We start from the raw sequence: 16,997 nt of genomic DNA on the forward strand, positions 1-16,997 counted from the left end.
AGAGTTGTTAAATTTGTAGATTCTATTCGGTAATAAAGAAAAAAAAAAATACATTAAAATAAATAAAATTGCGATTTATCTGCGTCACGAAAAAAATATTTTTGCGTTTACGTTGTGTAAAATTTTCGTACGATCATACAACAGAAACTTTCTAAATTTGTGAAAAATTACCGTAATATTATGCATTATATACATATAATATACTCTCCTGATAGTTTTGGTAAACATGTTTTCATCGTTTTGATTGCACGTTTATTGCAATGATTATATAACAGAATTTATGATTAGACAAATCGATTTTTCTTTATTTCATGCAATTTCCTTTGGTTTTTCTCACTTTTCATAATCGTTGAATTTTATTATAGATGATAAACTTTTTTTATATAATATAGATGCGATTATAATTTCTCTTGTTAAATTTAAACAATTTAATATCGGTGACAAGTAATTATTATTGAATGTTTCGTAATTGTTAACACTCGTGTAAGGGAAATTCTTATGAATGTTATCCTCAGTCAAACAGCGTGTTAAAACTGCGTGATCAATAGAATGTATCTACCCGACAGCGGGATACATCTGAGTTTATCTTATTGTTAAACCAACACTTTTATGACAATGCAAAAAGTCAAATTTGATAAAGTGTTACCTGATTTGTTGACAGGTGTTGCTGTGTGTGTTAGCGTAGCTGTTGCAGTCAGCTTAGGAGGTTCTATCTTTTGCGGTACGCTGTGAGCAGGTATCGGCCCAGGATTTGTCATCGTAGTCATTGTAGTTGGCATCATCAAGGTCGACATAGTCAGCATTTTTGCGCCGTAAGATTTGTCTCGCCGTGGTGAAAACTAAAGGTTGATGTTTTGTCACGTGACCGAAAAGTATCCTCCTGATACAGAACAACGAAGACACTGGACGCGATCTCGTCGATTTCTATTAATATCTAATAAAATGTAATAGGTTCGGATTGAAGGGAAGACAATCAGCGGCGTGTGCGATTCACGCGGAGTATAAACGAACCGTGAATCTGCCGTGGAATTGCAGTAATTGATCGATCGAAGGGAACGACTGCAATTGTGATTAAGATCGAGCGCTCGTGTTAGTGTTCCGCCAATATGACATTACTCAATTTATCGATATAACTGTGAATTCGCACTGCGAGACCTTCGTAGTCGTATGTCCACGATAAAAGATAATTGTTGTTCATCGCATGTTACACTTCACGATTTATCGCGTCGTCCACGTAGATTGTTGTGTTTCTTCTTTCCCGCGTCATTACTTCACGTTATTGTATTACCGTTGATCTCAAATTTTAATAGCGGTCAACATTTGCCGCTATCTTGAAGCGTCCCATCCAACTTTTTCGCTCGATTTCCGGATGACAGAATCGCAAACAAACAATGACGCTCACGAAACTGTGTTCTCGAAATCTATAAAAACTATAAGAAACTTTACTATCTCAAACACGATGCTCGGTAATTTCTTCTTGAACATCGGAGCGCACAGTTTTCAAAACGATCACTCTCAATCAAGTTTGACAATCTTCCTATTTATTTGCGCACCCCCGTCACTAATGATCCTTTCTTTCGTGTCGTTTCTTCTTGTTTCTTCACGTTTATTCGCGTGCACTACTGATTTACCGCGGAAGGCGTCGAAGCGTGCTTGCACACGCGGTTACTGCGTGCGGAGGCGTCAGTGCGTGCGAAGTGCAGCGGCGCGCGTCGCGATACTAAATACGCGTGCTCCGAAATTGCGAGAGTCAGCGTCACCGACAACGAAAATTTATGTAGGACACGGATATATTAAATATTTGCGCACTCGTTTAAAACGATGCCGACGATTGTGCACGAGGTGTTGTAATCGAGAACGGTTGGCGGCGATGTCGGTGGCTGCAACGACGGCGACGTCGTTCTCTACGCTCTCCACGCTGCGCGCGTTACGTCACGTCCGGCCGAGCGTAGAGTCGGAACTCGTCTGGCGGGGAGAGCGCGAAGGGATGCCTGCCTTTGCCTGCCTGCCAGCCTGCCAGCCCTGGACGCCCGCCGTCGCGACGCCCAGAGGCGCCGGCGTTCCCGAGCGTCCGCGGAATCGCACGAGCTAAGACGCGAGCCAGCAGTCGCTCGCTCGCCGTCATGCCGAAAGGATTGTTTCATGCGGGAGCCAATGCAGCACTTTACGATGATGCGTTTCGAATTATTGGCGATATTTGTTTTTTTGTATTTTTTCTTTTTTCTTTTTTTTTTTTTGCATTCAATTGTGTAATAGCGATCGATTAATCTCCAAGCAATTATATTAAAAATATATTGTTCACGATAAATTTGTTTTAAGCAAATATTTATCAAATTTTTTATCTCTTGTATGAATAGGTTTTTTTCTTTTTTGAATTAATCAAATAAATTACTTTTAATATATTGACGAAACGTATTTGCTGAAATAGTTGACATTTGAAATTTTAAGATACGATACATTATTTTAGACTTCCATTCGTTTATATTGATTTTTATATATAGTTTTACATATTTTTAACTTTATGATAATTTTGCTGAGCAGATAATTTTATAATTATTATGTATTTCTATTCATACAGTTTTTATATTAACAAAAAGAAAGATTTCAAAAAATCGAAGTATTTATTAATGAAATATTTAAATTTATCTCTAGATTTTTCTTTCACAATAATATAATAATATTTTTAAAAAGTTACACTAAATTTACTTACTTTAATTTTCAATAAAAATACTATTTGCTATAAAATTATAAATGTTATAGAGATTATTTTAAAAGAAAATATCTACTTTAATAATATTACTATTGTATACATATTGACATGTATAATAAAAACGATATAAAAGTGATAAAAAATGATGTAAAAGTGATAAAGATATAAATAATTGCTACATTCGTCTCCATATTATGTAGATAATTCATGTTTATGATTCAATATTTTTCATAACTCTAATCATTATATAATTTTATAATTAAGTCACAAATCTCTTTACAAGAAAATGTGTGTATTTTTTACATTTTCTTATAATTCTTTATACTTTCTTTCTCTTTTAAATTTATTTATATATGTGTTTCTATGAAAACCAGAGGAGTAGTATATATTTTATTATTTACAAACATTTATATTTATCTAGACTATTAAAATGACTTTATAATTATGTAATAGAAGAATGTGTGAAGAATTTTTACATTGCATTTTTATAATTTGTGATGATACTATAAATTCTTTTTATAAAAATAATCTCATATTTTCTTTTATTATACCAAAAATCTGGGAGATTGCATGTCTTTCTATATAAAAAACCTAATTATGTATTTTTTATATTATTTCTTGCTTCTTAAAAATTAAAGATGTATATAAAAACGTACATAAATAATACTAAGCACTTCAATCTATTAAAATTTGTCTATGTTTATAAAAAAAAATATTTTATAACGTTTCCAAAGAAAGCTTTTTTTAAACATGTATTTAATGAACATTTCTTTATTAAATATCTAAATTTATATTTAAGATTTTATAATTATCTAACGCAACATAGTCCCTATAATTATTTTATTTATTAAAAAATGCACACATGTACATACATTTTAATTGTTATAACGCATAAATAATAAAACTAATATAGAGAAAGAGTATATAAAAGTATAAAATTTACGTTTATTACATACATTTATCATGCAATTTACTATAACATTACTCTAGATAAAATTGATCTAGAAAAATGTTTTTTTTTTTATATTTTTTTTCGAAAATAAAAAGTAATAAAAAATAAATAGGATTATTTATATTAAAGCTATGGAATTCAGTTTTTATACTTCTTTCGATATTTCAACAAAAGTTTCAAGACAAAATTGATCTCTTTAACTGAACCATGTCAACATTCAATACTTTAGGTTTAAAATAGAACAATGCAGTGTCTGACTCAATGCGGCTTGTATCTACTGATCCATTAAGTGGCGCCCCTCGCTGGTAGCAGATCGAACTAGGGTGATTGCGATGCTAAGCTTCGACCGAATACCGAAAGGATTCCCTTACTGTTTTCGGTAACATTGATGCAGGGCAAGGACAGGAGTTGGGTTTATCTCATTAACCCCTTTTTGATTGAAGTGAGGAAAAGGATGGAGAGTTTATGAGCGCCGAATTTTTTATAAGCATAATAATTTTGTTTTTCTAACGGTAAGATTGCATGATATCACGACTCAGAATCATTCAAGTTTATACAACTTTATGATAAGCATTTCAAATATCTTTTCGCATATTTTTATCAACTACTAGTATATGATACATTATCAAAATGTAGTTTAATAATTAATAAATGCAAATTTAAGGTAATAAGTAAATATTTTTTTATACAGTTTAATATTTATGTAAAAAAAATTTACTACTAATTGAAGAACTTATTTATGCTCGCTGATAATTCGACCATGTTTATTAAACTTCGAAATTACAGTTTATTGGCGTTTACATTTTGTATTTGCAATGTAGTTGTTTGAATCAATTGATATATGAAAGAGATAATTTCATGTTTTCACGCATGGTCTAAAATGACATTTGTGGTATTAATGAAAAGTTTCGAAATGCTTCATATAACAAAGCTTTAAAACAGTGTGCATATTGATATCATTCTGTATTTAATCTCTGATATTGTCGCTAATTACAGAGCTAACTGTTCTGTAATTTGGCGCAAACGCGATGCATTTTATACATGTAATTTCGTAATAAACAGAAACAAGTAAAATTATAAAGCACATTATCGTACAATTAAATGGAAAGTCAATGTTTAGCTTCCACAATTTCAGTATCAAATTACAGTTTCTGTAAGCTATTAATGCACTTATGTAAATCGCTGAATTGACATTTGAAAATCCGTTTCTGAGAACATAATTATTTGTACTTAACATCTTTAAAGATTTAATAGGAGCTAATTTTGTAGTTTTCTTTTACTTATATTGTTAATGTTTGTAGCAAACTTTATATAACAAACCAAAAATGTAGTGCAATTTATTTTATTTATATACATATATATATATATATATATATATATATATATATATATATATATATATACCTGTCATTTACTTGGAAATTTAAATATTTTTTGAGATTAATACATAACACAATTCTTCGCTTCATGATATCAATTAAGATTAATCATTTTTGCAATTTTTTGTAATTTCGGACTCATACGTAAGCTATATGTTTACAATTACGCAAAGTGGAATTTAAATCTTTGAAAAAAAGATATGAATTTGCACTTGCAGCACCAATACGAGAGAATGCCATGAGATATTTGAGAAATATCTTAGTGGCTTGTAGACGAGCTTTGGCTCATGTTCAAACTCATAAATAATTCCGTTTGCGATCACGATCGCAGGACTGGTCGACTACAGTAAGACGACAGTAAGGGACAAAGTGACATGCGGAACGTAAGGTGATGCGATCCCGAGCACAGGGAATCTATGAACCATTGGCATTAGACAGCCAAGAGGGAATTTACAGCTATTGACTTTCATTGCAATACGGATCTTGTTGTCACTACATTAGAATTACTGTAGCCATTCTCGCTCATCTTCTCTATACAAGATGACATTGATATCCTGTATGAACAACTCTTATATATGTACCTAATTTTAAATTTTTTATTCAGTAAACGGATTGTAGGATGGTAATGTCATCTTGCATAGAGAAGATAAGCGAGAACCGACTACTGGTTCTAATGGAGTGACAACAAGATCTATTTTGTAATGAAAGTCAATAGCTGTAGATTTCCTCTTGGTTGTTTAATGTCAATAGTTCATAGATACTCTGTGTTCAGAATCGCATCACCTTGCATTCCGCATGTCCCTTACATTCTGAACAGATTGCATATATTATCTGTGTACGAAGTATTCTTCATTATCTATTATAAATAAAGCAATTTATTTCTCTTACTTATTTCGAAAGAGAAATAGGTTTGAACATTTACACAGAGGAAAAGATTAATGTTCATGCAGAAAATGTTAACTTGTACTAAGTAGATCTTTCTAAATAAAGTAACGTGATATAGAGTAAAATATCTCAATGAACATTATATTATCTCCTTTGTTATCGTATTCATTAAGGAAGATTATCTACTTAAAATATGTTACATGCGCGAGACAAGATTCCTCATTATCTTGGAATAACGAAGAACAATAACAGAACAAAAGTTTACATGATGCATCGCGATGATTCGATCTCATATGCTCTTCGGATTTATAATTTTGTATCTTTTGTTTGACGCAATATCCGCGACGTCACGGTATGGTTGAGCTGAGCTGATTACAGATAACAACGATGTGGCCAGAGAGCAATTTTTTATTTTCCGCATATTAGTTTAAATTCCATCATAAATTGGCTCTTTCACGGAAGAGAGCCCGGAGATGGGACTGGCTCCAAAATGGAACGAAGACTGGCGGGAAAGCGCCGAGTTCCGTGATGGAGCGAGCTGGGAACGAGAGACGAACCGAGCTTACACGCAGATGGAAGATAGAAGGACGGAGGATGAGCCTCGGGCGATTTGCTCGACATTGCTATGTTGCAGTAATTGCAGCTAATTAAGAGCTTGAACTCTCTCGTCTCTCTTCTCTCTGTCCTAGGGGCCCGTGCTGGGTCTTCTCCAGAGGGCACACAGTAACCTCTGCACGCTACGTCTTTCTGTCCGACTAACCGCCGCCGTCTTGTCTACTGTCGGAGAGACAGTATATCGCAGTGTCGCTCGACTACCTCTCGATCAACGAGGGGGATGTTTTGCGAGGACAAATATCTTTTTTTTTTCGACTATTTCAGGATAATGTAATTGCCACTATATCTTACCGGCGAGACGGAACATTATCGAATATATTATTGTAAAAAAATATGCTTTGTAAGTGCAATGATTAACTACTACCTTGAAAAGCACGTTTACCTGAATCTGATGCAATAGTGATAAGTTGTGTTATATTATAGAGAAACGATATAATATTTGCAATCGCAATGAAGAAATTTCTTATATCTCGATTAACTGTTTTATAAGAACTGATTTTATTTGAATTTATGCCGTTTTTCATATATCGAAAATATTCGTTATCATTTTTTAATTCTATTTAGAAACTTTTTCTATTTTTAATTGCATCATGCATGCCATAAAGATATGAAATTAATGTATAATTTTTAATTTGCTTTTACATATTTATATATCTAAAATTTCTTAAATCTAAAGTACGAAATATTTTTTTCAATAACTACGTTACAAATTTTTCGCAAATATTTACAAATATTTGTGTGATTCCACAAGTTGTGCAATCGATATTCTATAAATATTAAAAGTAATAATTATTGCTAATTTTTAGAAATGTTGTATGTCAAACACTAACATAAAAACTCAATTCTACGATAATTTTGTATTTAGTATTTGACGTAAAAATAATGTTTTATTTGCGGTGTCTGGCAATCATTTATGTAAAAAAATGTACGTTTTCTACGGTATACGTAGGTGTGCATGGATCAAAATAAAAATGTAATAAATGTAGATATTTTTATATGCAATGGAGGTCAAAAATATACTGTAGAACAATCTTCTAATACATTTTGATGAAATGGGAAGATTTTAATGAAATGAAAAGATTTTGATGAAATGAAAAGATTATAAAAAATTCAACATATTGTTATAGTCCATGTATATAGTCGTAAGTATTTTTATAAATCCATGTATATTTTTAGTTGAATGAATGTTTGCGTAACTTTAGATTATTAAAAGTATTATTCCATATATTTCATCCCAATCTCTCTCTCTCTCTCTCTCTCTCTCTCTCTCTCTCTCTCTTTCTCTCTCTCTCTCTCTCTCTCTCTTTGCAAGATCTTGACTGAAAATATGAATTTATCTACTTTGGTTTAAATGATACATAAGAATTGCATAATATTTTCTTCTAAAGAATGTCTTTTTATCATTATGTAAACATCTATAGCATGGAGTGTAAATAACATTCCCAGATATCCAATGGTTGTATTACGCGATATGTTCTATGGTTATAATAGTTTAACAAGTCAGCCTCTCTTCGAGTCGAGATATTGTCTCTTGGAGTTTCGCCGTCGTTACCACGCTCGCTTACGTTTGATCGATGACTCCTCCATCGGGCTGATAGACGACATCGGTTACAACTTGCCTTGTACTAGACACAGGAAGTTCATACGTCTATTGCGCGTATACACATATGTCAGTCTCAAGATTAACGGGACAGCTTGTCCACGTGGCAATCCATATCTGAATGCATACGTGAAAATTTATGAACAATAATCCGAATCGTTTTCTTTGCATTTCATGTAAGATGAGTAATTTATCGTGAATCAAAGTCGCGAGTTGAAAAACACGCGTGCTACTTTAATATCGTCTGTTGAATTTGTGTAATCGAATTAATAAAAGTGAGAAGAGATAAATCATGTTGACATATTGGATGCTAAATACTACATTAGTTCTTTCCTTCACTGACTACTTTACAAGAAATACGCAATTAAAAGTGAAAAGTCAAGATTAAATGGATAATTAAAAATTTATGTCATAAAATATATTTGGCGATAAACTTGCGCTTTTGGGAAATCTGATAATATTTCTTTTTACAATTAAAAAAGTATGATCTTTTTCTCTTTGTTTCTCTATGTTTTTCTCTGTCTGTCTGTCTCTCTCTATCTCTCTCTCTCTCTCTCTCTCTCTCTCTCTCTCTATGCCTCTCTTTTCTCTCTCCTCTTTTTATTTTTCTTTTTCTTTTGTTATATTGTATAATATACCAGCTAGAAAAAAGAAATATAAGGTCTATCTACGATGGGTAATAAGTTCACCTGCGTGTTAAATTTTTCGTGCTTTGTACACGTACCAGCATGTTTTCTCCTGACGTAAGTTCGTGTCCATGTGCTAAAGAGAGACCAAGATATTATGCAAGTGTAACTTTGCGTGAGATATAATACATTTACAATAATTTTGCATATTTTCTAACTTACTGATATATGTTACAGTTGTAACATTGTATGTGTGTTTTCTTATCATATCTTACCTGATAATAGCTTATACATAAAATATATTTATTTTTAAAGTACAATAGTCGATCAATATGTACTGACAATGAGAAAAAAGAGGAACGCATGCAATCTACTTGACAAAAAAAAATATTTCATAACAGTTTATAATCAAAATAAATCGAATAAAAACCAAATTAATTATAATTTAATTGTTATATTAATTCCTTTATTTTTATATTTTATATAATTTGTTCTATTAATTCTTTTATTTTATAATGTATTTGTTACAATTGTATAAAAATATTCATTCTAGATAACTGATTCAAATTTATTATTTAACTTTAATATGTATGATTATGAAGCCGCAATATACCGATAGTTATACCATTTCTCGTGACTAGAAGCTTTGTGTCCCTTGCAGGAAAATTTCAGCGAATTATAGGATTTCCGTGCACGCATAAGTAAAGACATGCACTGTATATGCGCCATCACGACCAAGATGATATAGCGATCCATCTAGCAAGTAGTTGGGACAACTTAGTTCTCGTGCGTGCGAGACTTCCCGTGTCTCTGTCGCTCTTACTCCTTCTCCCGCGGGTGTCTATTCTCGCATGTACACAACATAACACACGTATACGCATCACACACAAATATATATGTATATATACTCTCACGTGACGTACGGCCTTGTTCGTGAAGCAGACAGTGGCTAATCTACGTGTACGAAACCATTTAATACACAGTAGACAAAGGTGGACTCCCAACGCGTTTACGCATACGCACGCCCAGCTTTGAAGGTGTGCTCATGTATCTGCAAAGAGTGAGAGAGAGAGAGAGAGAGAGAGAGAGAGAGAGAGAGAGAGAGGGAGGGAGAGAGAGATGGAGAGAAAAGGGTAGCAAGATAGGAAGCAGTCAATAATTCACGCATTACTCTCGGTTATTATGCTACTGTGGTCTGCTGTGGCCGTATGTGTGGTTGGCGATTCGGCTTTACATTTGCTTTACCGACCATAGTATCGGCCGAATCGGTGCATACGCTGATTTACTAATTCGTAACCGCGCACCACGTCCGATAGAACTCTATCAACTTATTCATGGGTGCTCTCGCAAGAGCAACCGGCGCGTTCTTCCCCCACCTTCGACCTCCCTCCCTTTATGTCTCTCGATTTACGCTCTCGCGGAATGCTTATTCGCGAATGGTCCTTACAGGTATATATATATATATATATATATATATATATCGTCTGGAATTGTTGCGCGCACGTATCTGCATGATAATGGAACGCGCGGATACTCCTGGCTGCGATCACATCTTTGGGCGGCGCGGTAATTTCCAGCCGTGCGCAACATCGAGATGAAACATTAGACGTTTCGACCTAGTTGCAGTTAAGATCGCATCGTACGGGTCTCACATCGCTCAGAATGTTCTTGATTCGTTTGTATCTGGTCTTCCGTTAAGCTTTCGCTCGCTCGCATCAACACTATGTAACGGAGAAGATAGATGACGATCCATTCTCTAATGATCGTCTACGTATATGTTACAAACGACTTTAACCTGTAGATTAATCAACGCACTAGAGTATCTTGACACTTGTGTGATTGTGCCAAACGAGAGATAAATGTTACTTACTGACTAACTTTATGTAAATTTCTATTATGTCTTTTCTCTCAAAAATTTATTTATTTAATAAATTATTTATATGCGAATTTTTTAAGTATTTTCGAATTATAATGACTTCAGCTTCTCTACTTTTTTATGTAATTATCTGTTATTTGTTGTATCATATGCTGTTATTGTTTGTTGAAGCTATTTGTATATGCTCTTTCTATGTTAAAGACTGATCCGCGCGTGAAAAATTGAAACATGTCTTACTGCTATTATTTACCTCGCTGTGACAGTGAAAAAGAATAAAGCAGCAATGGAAAAAGAAAGATTACTTTTTACTGCGTCTGAGTAGAAACTCTGGCCTGTTTGTCTTACGCTAATTAACTGAACATGAAATATTTTCCACAGACGCCTTGGGGTCTTTCAGGTCGGAAGTCAGAGAAGAAAGAAAACACTGAACGAAAAAGAGACTAAGTTAGGAGTTGATTCTGTTCAGCATTTTTTTCGGCTGCTTGTCGATTCTTCTCTTCTGAGAAAAATATAAATTACTTCCCGATAAATCAACAAAACACGTAGAAGCTATATTGGTTATACAAACTCGTTTTACATTCAAATTGATTAATTATTTTTTTTTAATATTGACAAAAATTCAAAATTTTCTATAACTTTGTTTTAATAGATTATACTTTTTATATGTATTGTTTGTTATTTAATTCTTACCAATCTAATTTAATTTTTGATTATATATTCCACGTCTCGACGCTCTTAATACCTAGGGTTCCCTTAAAAAATGCCGACAGATGTACGCAATTCTTTTGATTATCATCTTTGGAAGCAGGTGTTTGAAATCAGGATATTTATACAACGTAGCGCGGAAGTGCTTTCGCGCATAACTACTATGACTGCGTCCATATTTTTTATACAGACGCCGCGTATTGTTACAGCTATTTTTATAGATTTTCCTATTTTTATTAAAACATCAAGTTCATATTTAAAATTTATCGCGTAATAACATACATCCGGGACAACTTATTGCTTTTTATTATTAATACATGTTAAAACAACGATATTCTTTTTTGATGATTTTGCAAAGCAAATAGCATCGAAGACTTTGCTATGTTTTAAGATTGTTATATATTAAGAGGAAAAAAAAGACACAGATATCATTATAAACGCCGAATGAGAAAAAGAGTCGCGTTTCATAAGAATACGTATGTAACCGGGAATTCATTTTCTCTTAAAATGTCGACGGATCTTTTTCATTATAAATGTTATTAAACGCCGGAGGTTCTTTGGACCCGGCGGTGTTCAACATTTGAAGCATCAAAGTTCTTTTACTCTCTTTTGCGAGCTTTTCGTCGCAACTCCGCCTTCCTTACTGACCCTGAGTCTTTTCCAAGCGTCATCCTTACCGCCTCCATCTACTGAGGATAGCTTCATGCGAAACGTTTGTCTTGACGAAGACATTGCAATTTCGTGCAAGTCGAAGTTTTCCGGTTCGTGCAGCACGGTTTTGCAATGACAGTTTCGAAGAATACAGACAAGAGAACATGCGGACAGAGGAGGACCGTGATGATATATATATATATATAAAACAATAGTAGAGATCGTGCACGGATATTCGTAAGATTTACTTCGTCTGCCTTTACATTTGATGCTTCTAATTAACCCGGTAACGCGATAATAACAATTATCCGAGTACGAAGTTTCTGCGGAAGTTGCTTCATACCTCGCCGCTTCACGATATGAGTATGTATGTGTATGTATCTATGTTTATGTAAACGAACGTGCATGTGTCTTATACATTTGCACACTCAGTCACGTGTACACCTGTGAACTCTGGCATATACTTGTTCGGTAACGTTTGACGTGACGGCATCGCGCCGCATATGTTTCTCGTAACAACCCTCGCCTATCATCCGTAGGTAGTAAATTTAGGTTTATCCGAGGTATCCACGAGACATTGTTGGTGTGAGAGTTAAACGTCGCCTCGTTCTCCGGTTATGTAACCAACTTTGCTGAGGTCGTAGTTAGAATTACTTTCGTTCTAAACTAACAGGTTGATTAATGAAAACGTTGCATCGATTATGTTACTGAAATGAAAAGCATAATTAACAGTAACGAAATAAAATTTAATTTTATTCTTTTTAGATAAAAAAATAGATGGGTGAATATTATATAATACATATAATACATTTATTATATAAATTATTATTATTTAAAAAAAAGTTTTAGTATATTTTTATTAAATTTAAATTTGCTTCCAACGAACGAGAGAGAGAGAGCCAAAGTTAATATATAATTCATTTTGATGTAACGGTTGTTTTATATAAAATGCGCATGTTTTAGGCATTTTTAATAATTAAATAAAAAATCGATATATGTAATTACTCAAAGATGCGAAAGATTTGTATAGCTTTATATTCTCGAGAGCGCACACGCATATATAATATATTCGACGATTTGACGATGTATTCCAAAAAATGGAACTTCAAATATTACTATTTTTGCCGGAGGCTGGCAATGTCGACTTGCGTCAGCGTACCTGTCTTGTGAAAATCGTACTTTTGTCCGGGTTCTGGTTTTACTCATGGCCGAGAGGTAAGGGCAAGGAAACAAAACAGAGGAACTGGCAATTTACTGCCTTTCCTTCCTAGAGAAGGTCCGGCTAAATAAGAGAGCCGGGGTCTTATTAGCAGATGATGGGGACGACGCTGGGGATGCCCTCCCCCTACACTTTCTCGAGAAACAACGCTGCTTTGAGTTAACGGAACAGAGACGCAGAAAGATGTCGGTGGATGGAGGTAGTTTGTCAACCCAGGGCTTGTTCCCGGTCCAAGCAAACCTAATTAAAGCTGTACATTTTTCTTTCATTACGACTTCTCTATTCGCTAACCTTTCGCCTTTAACATTCACCTTCTTTTTATGGTAAATGGTCCGCGCGATATCTGAGACTCATCATTTATGAATTATTAATATTTACTTTTTCTGTATTCTATTTTCTTTATTTATCGTGTATTTCTTCTCGATAATTATTAAATAATTCCTCTCTACTTAATTAACATATTTTGATATTAATAGAAGTTATCGTTTCTGCGAGTAAAGTTTATTATGTGATAGAATCTGTCTAATATTTTAATTCTTCCCAAAATTTCTGTCAGTTTTAAAAGTTGTTTTCATATTGTAATGTGTTATTTAAAAGTATTTGTTATGCAAAATTGTAAAAAAATAATTTTATATCAAGTAATATCACTTTATATTGTACAGCAATATTTAAAAATTTAATAGCTTTTTTGTCATTACGTGATAACAAAAAACTTATCGCATTAATTCTGCTCTTTCATCGCATTAAACGCGGACACAAAATAAAAACATTAATGACATAGTGGACAAAAAAGCGTTGATCTTATTGGTCCGCTCGATAACATTTCTTTGCAGAGAAGTAGCTTCACGCTTCATGTACGAAGAACGTAAACGTTCCTCTGACACGGGGTTTCAACGGGGAATTCTGCGCCTGCTTCGATACGGTTCGCTCGCCCGTACGTTCCACAACTGAATCTTAGCTTTCGGGTGAATTAGCAACAGCACGACTAACTATACTTGAGCAGTCGTGTAATCTCGCGTATAGGCTGTCCCTTTCATAAACGCGCAGAGCATTGTCGGTTGCACACGAATGCCTGGGTACCCAGTGGTTACGGTAATGAAATTGCTACGCTACCCCTACAGCTGATATTATTCCGCTTCCAACAGGAATACCGGCCATTGCGTTGGTTAGTTTAGGGACCAACGGAGTGATATTTCGCAAAGTTTCCTCAAGCTATTCGCAAGCTCCCATTAAGCACGCGTAGCGTCCGCTCTCTACCTGGCAGGCACGTTCTAGCCTATAGTCAAATGCGCGCGTGATAGTCGTCTAAACTGCTTACTTACGCTTAAGTACTACTTAACGCTGTCAATTGAGTGTCAGGGAAAGATTTTTTTTGACACTTTTACTTTGATAGATGATATGACGCAAGAGAAAAAAATAAAAGGGATGATACAATTTAACTGATATTAGATAAAATGTGATTTTAGAAAATATGATTTTAAAAAAATATGTTTATAAAATAAGCTTTTAACGATCTTGGTCAAAGTAATTTGTAAAAGCAATAAATTGTTTTTTTTATAATTTTTTTGTTGTTTTTTTAATTCATATCACGAGTATAATCTGGTCTTTAATTTAGTTAAAAATATATATTATGTAAAAGAAAAATACAGTTTTATTTAAAATTTTTTTAAACAAATGCGTAATGTTTGTTATAAAAGCGACGGATTTTGTGGCTGCAATACTATGTATTTTTACAATTTACTTTCAATGATTAGACGAGCATTGTAAAAGTTAATTAATGCTATTCCGGACATCACTTCAATAGATTATTTTATATATATATATATATATATATATATATATATTTTTTTTTGAATATATAATTTGATATGGAAAATTTATTTTGTGCCATATAAAGCAAGTTCCTATTTATTTTAAAATTCTGTTAGCGAAGTGAGTAATGTTGAAATATTATGCTTTATAAAACAGCAAACGGCGTAATATAGGATTGAAAGTATAAATTACAGGGAAATTTGTAAATGAATCATTTGAAACTGAAATATGAGAGTAAGCTGGCTACGGCCGCGTAGTGAACATTCCAGTTCTGTGCCTGCGCAGTCAATATTTACCTGGCAAATGCCGTGCAATGAATTCGTGCAGTCTGTGCGAAATGACGTTTTATGTTATGTTTACATTTTCATTATTTATTTTACACGGTATCAGCTGTTCACCACGTAGAACTGTTTAACGTAATTCAATGAAAGGAGACGCTTGACTTGACTGTTTAGACGGATAAGCTTAATAATATGTGAGATCAGATAATTTATTCTACAAAAGCACCTTTCATTAAAATGTCAATTCAACGAAACGTTTCTCATGTTGTTAAAATAAACTATTTATGAATATCCAGAAAAATACTCAGAATTAAAGTATATTTCTCGCTCTACTTCTCTCTCAATAAAAAATTATATTATTTCTAGATAGGTAACAATAATAGCATTAATGTAAAAATTTAACAATTCTTTATATTTTTCAATTATCTTTTATTCCATAATACAAATAGTAGAAAGAAATAATATTTCATTTTTCTTGTTATTTTATTAATATAATATTTGAAATTAATTTTAATAAATAATTTCAGTAAATAACAAAACCCAGCTGTTCCTATGGTTAAATGACTTGATCGCCTGGTTTTAATTATAACAATTATTATCGAACGCAAACGAACGTGTCAGTCGTCAAATTATTATCGGTATTTAAACGTAACCACCATACCTAGAGAGGTTTGTGCAGGATTAGTCCTTCGAATTAAGCTTAACGAAGTCACATATAACTCAGAATGTCTTTTGAGCTTAACGACGATTTTATGCAGGGTGTAAGACGACGTCGAGAGCGGAGGATTACTATCCCAAAGGAAAATCGGTAATGACTGCGAGAAAATGAGAGCCACTGGTTTCTATCGGAGCAGTTCAATTACAGTTACCACGTTAACGATTACGCCAAAAAGCCGATAATGTCGCGATACGGGTTAGGGACTGGTCGTGATTCCTTTATGTTAACAAATGCTACATATCCCCTGGAGCACCTGCATAGATAATTATATATTGCATGCCACAGATAGTAGAGAAATTAGCTGAAAATGGTGATGTCGGTGCTTATTGGAATTGTCACTTTTATTCGAGATATTAGTTTATACGTTAATTGAGATTAGAAAGCTATGTCTTTACGTAAAATAAAAGAGATATTACGATAAAAGAAATTTTATTAAATCTTCGAATACATTATCATGTTTAAGTTTTTAGTGTACTGGTTTATATATATGTCTTAATTTTTATTTATGCTTATTATTTATTCTACAGATATTCGCGCGAAAATATAAAATGGTGTTAATAATTATATATAAAAATGTAGAATAATATAAAGGTACGCTATTATTTTCAATTTTTGATGTATTTCTATTGTGATATTTTATAGAAGAAAAGTAAGTTTCTTCGAGAGAGTTTGTGATATAATCCTGTATACAAGAGATTTTGAAGTATCATAATCTTATGACACTGCCTAAAAATAAAGCTAATGTATTCATAAACATAAAGAAGAAGTTAAGCGCACTCTGAGGGTAAATTTCCTTCTTAATGATGAACTTCCTTTTATACAGCTATACTTTATATACATATAAGTGACGCTCTATTTCAAAGAAACTTTCCTCATTTATATTAATAGAGTTAACGCGCGTGAAGAAATTATAAACCGTGCAAAAAAAAAAATATTGTCGACATAAAAAATAAAGCAATTTAGAATAT

General features: G+C 33.2%; 1 protein-coding gene across 6 annotated transcripts in view; it reads right to left on the minus strand.

The window, feature by feature from the left end:
• LOC140672167 (nucleolysin TIAR) overlaps positions 1–16,997 on the minus strand; it is a 411,431-nt gene that overhangs the window by 162,702 nt on the left and 231,732 nt on the right. The window contains exon 1 of one of the 6 annotated variants that reach the window (XM_072904066.1): positions 647–2,119. The exons of the other annotated variants lie outside the window; for them this stretch is intronic. Coding sequence (XP_072760167.1) covers positions 647–803 — 157 coding nt within the window. The 5' untranslated portion in view covers positions 804–2,119. Of the gene's footprint in view, positions 1–646; positions 2,120–16,997 lie in introns of those variants that run through there. 6 annotated transcript variants of the gene reach the window in all.

The sequence above is a fragment of the Anoplolepis gracilipes genome, chromosome 12 (assembly GCF_047496725.1).
Source record: "Anoplolepis gracilipes chromosome 12, ASM4749672v1, whole genome shotgun sequence".
In the NCBI taxonomy this organism is placed as follows: Eukaryota; Metazoa; Arthropoda; class Insecta; order Hymenoptera; family Formicidae; genus Anoplolepis; species Anoplolepis gracilipes.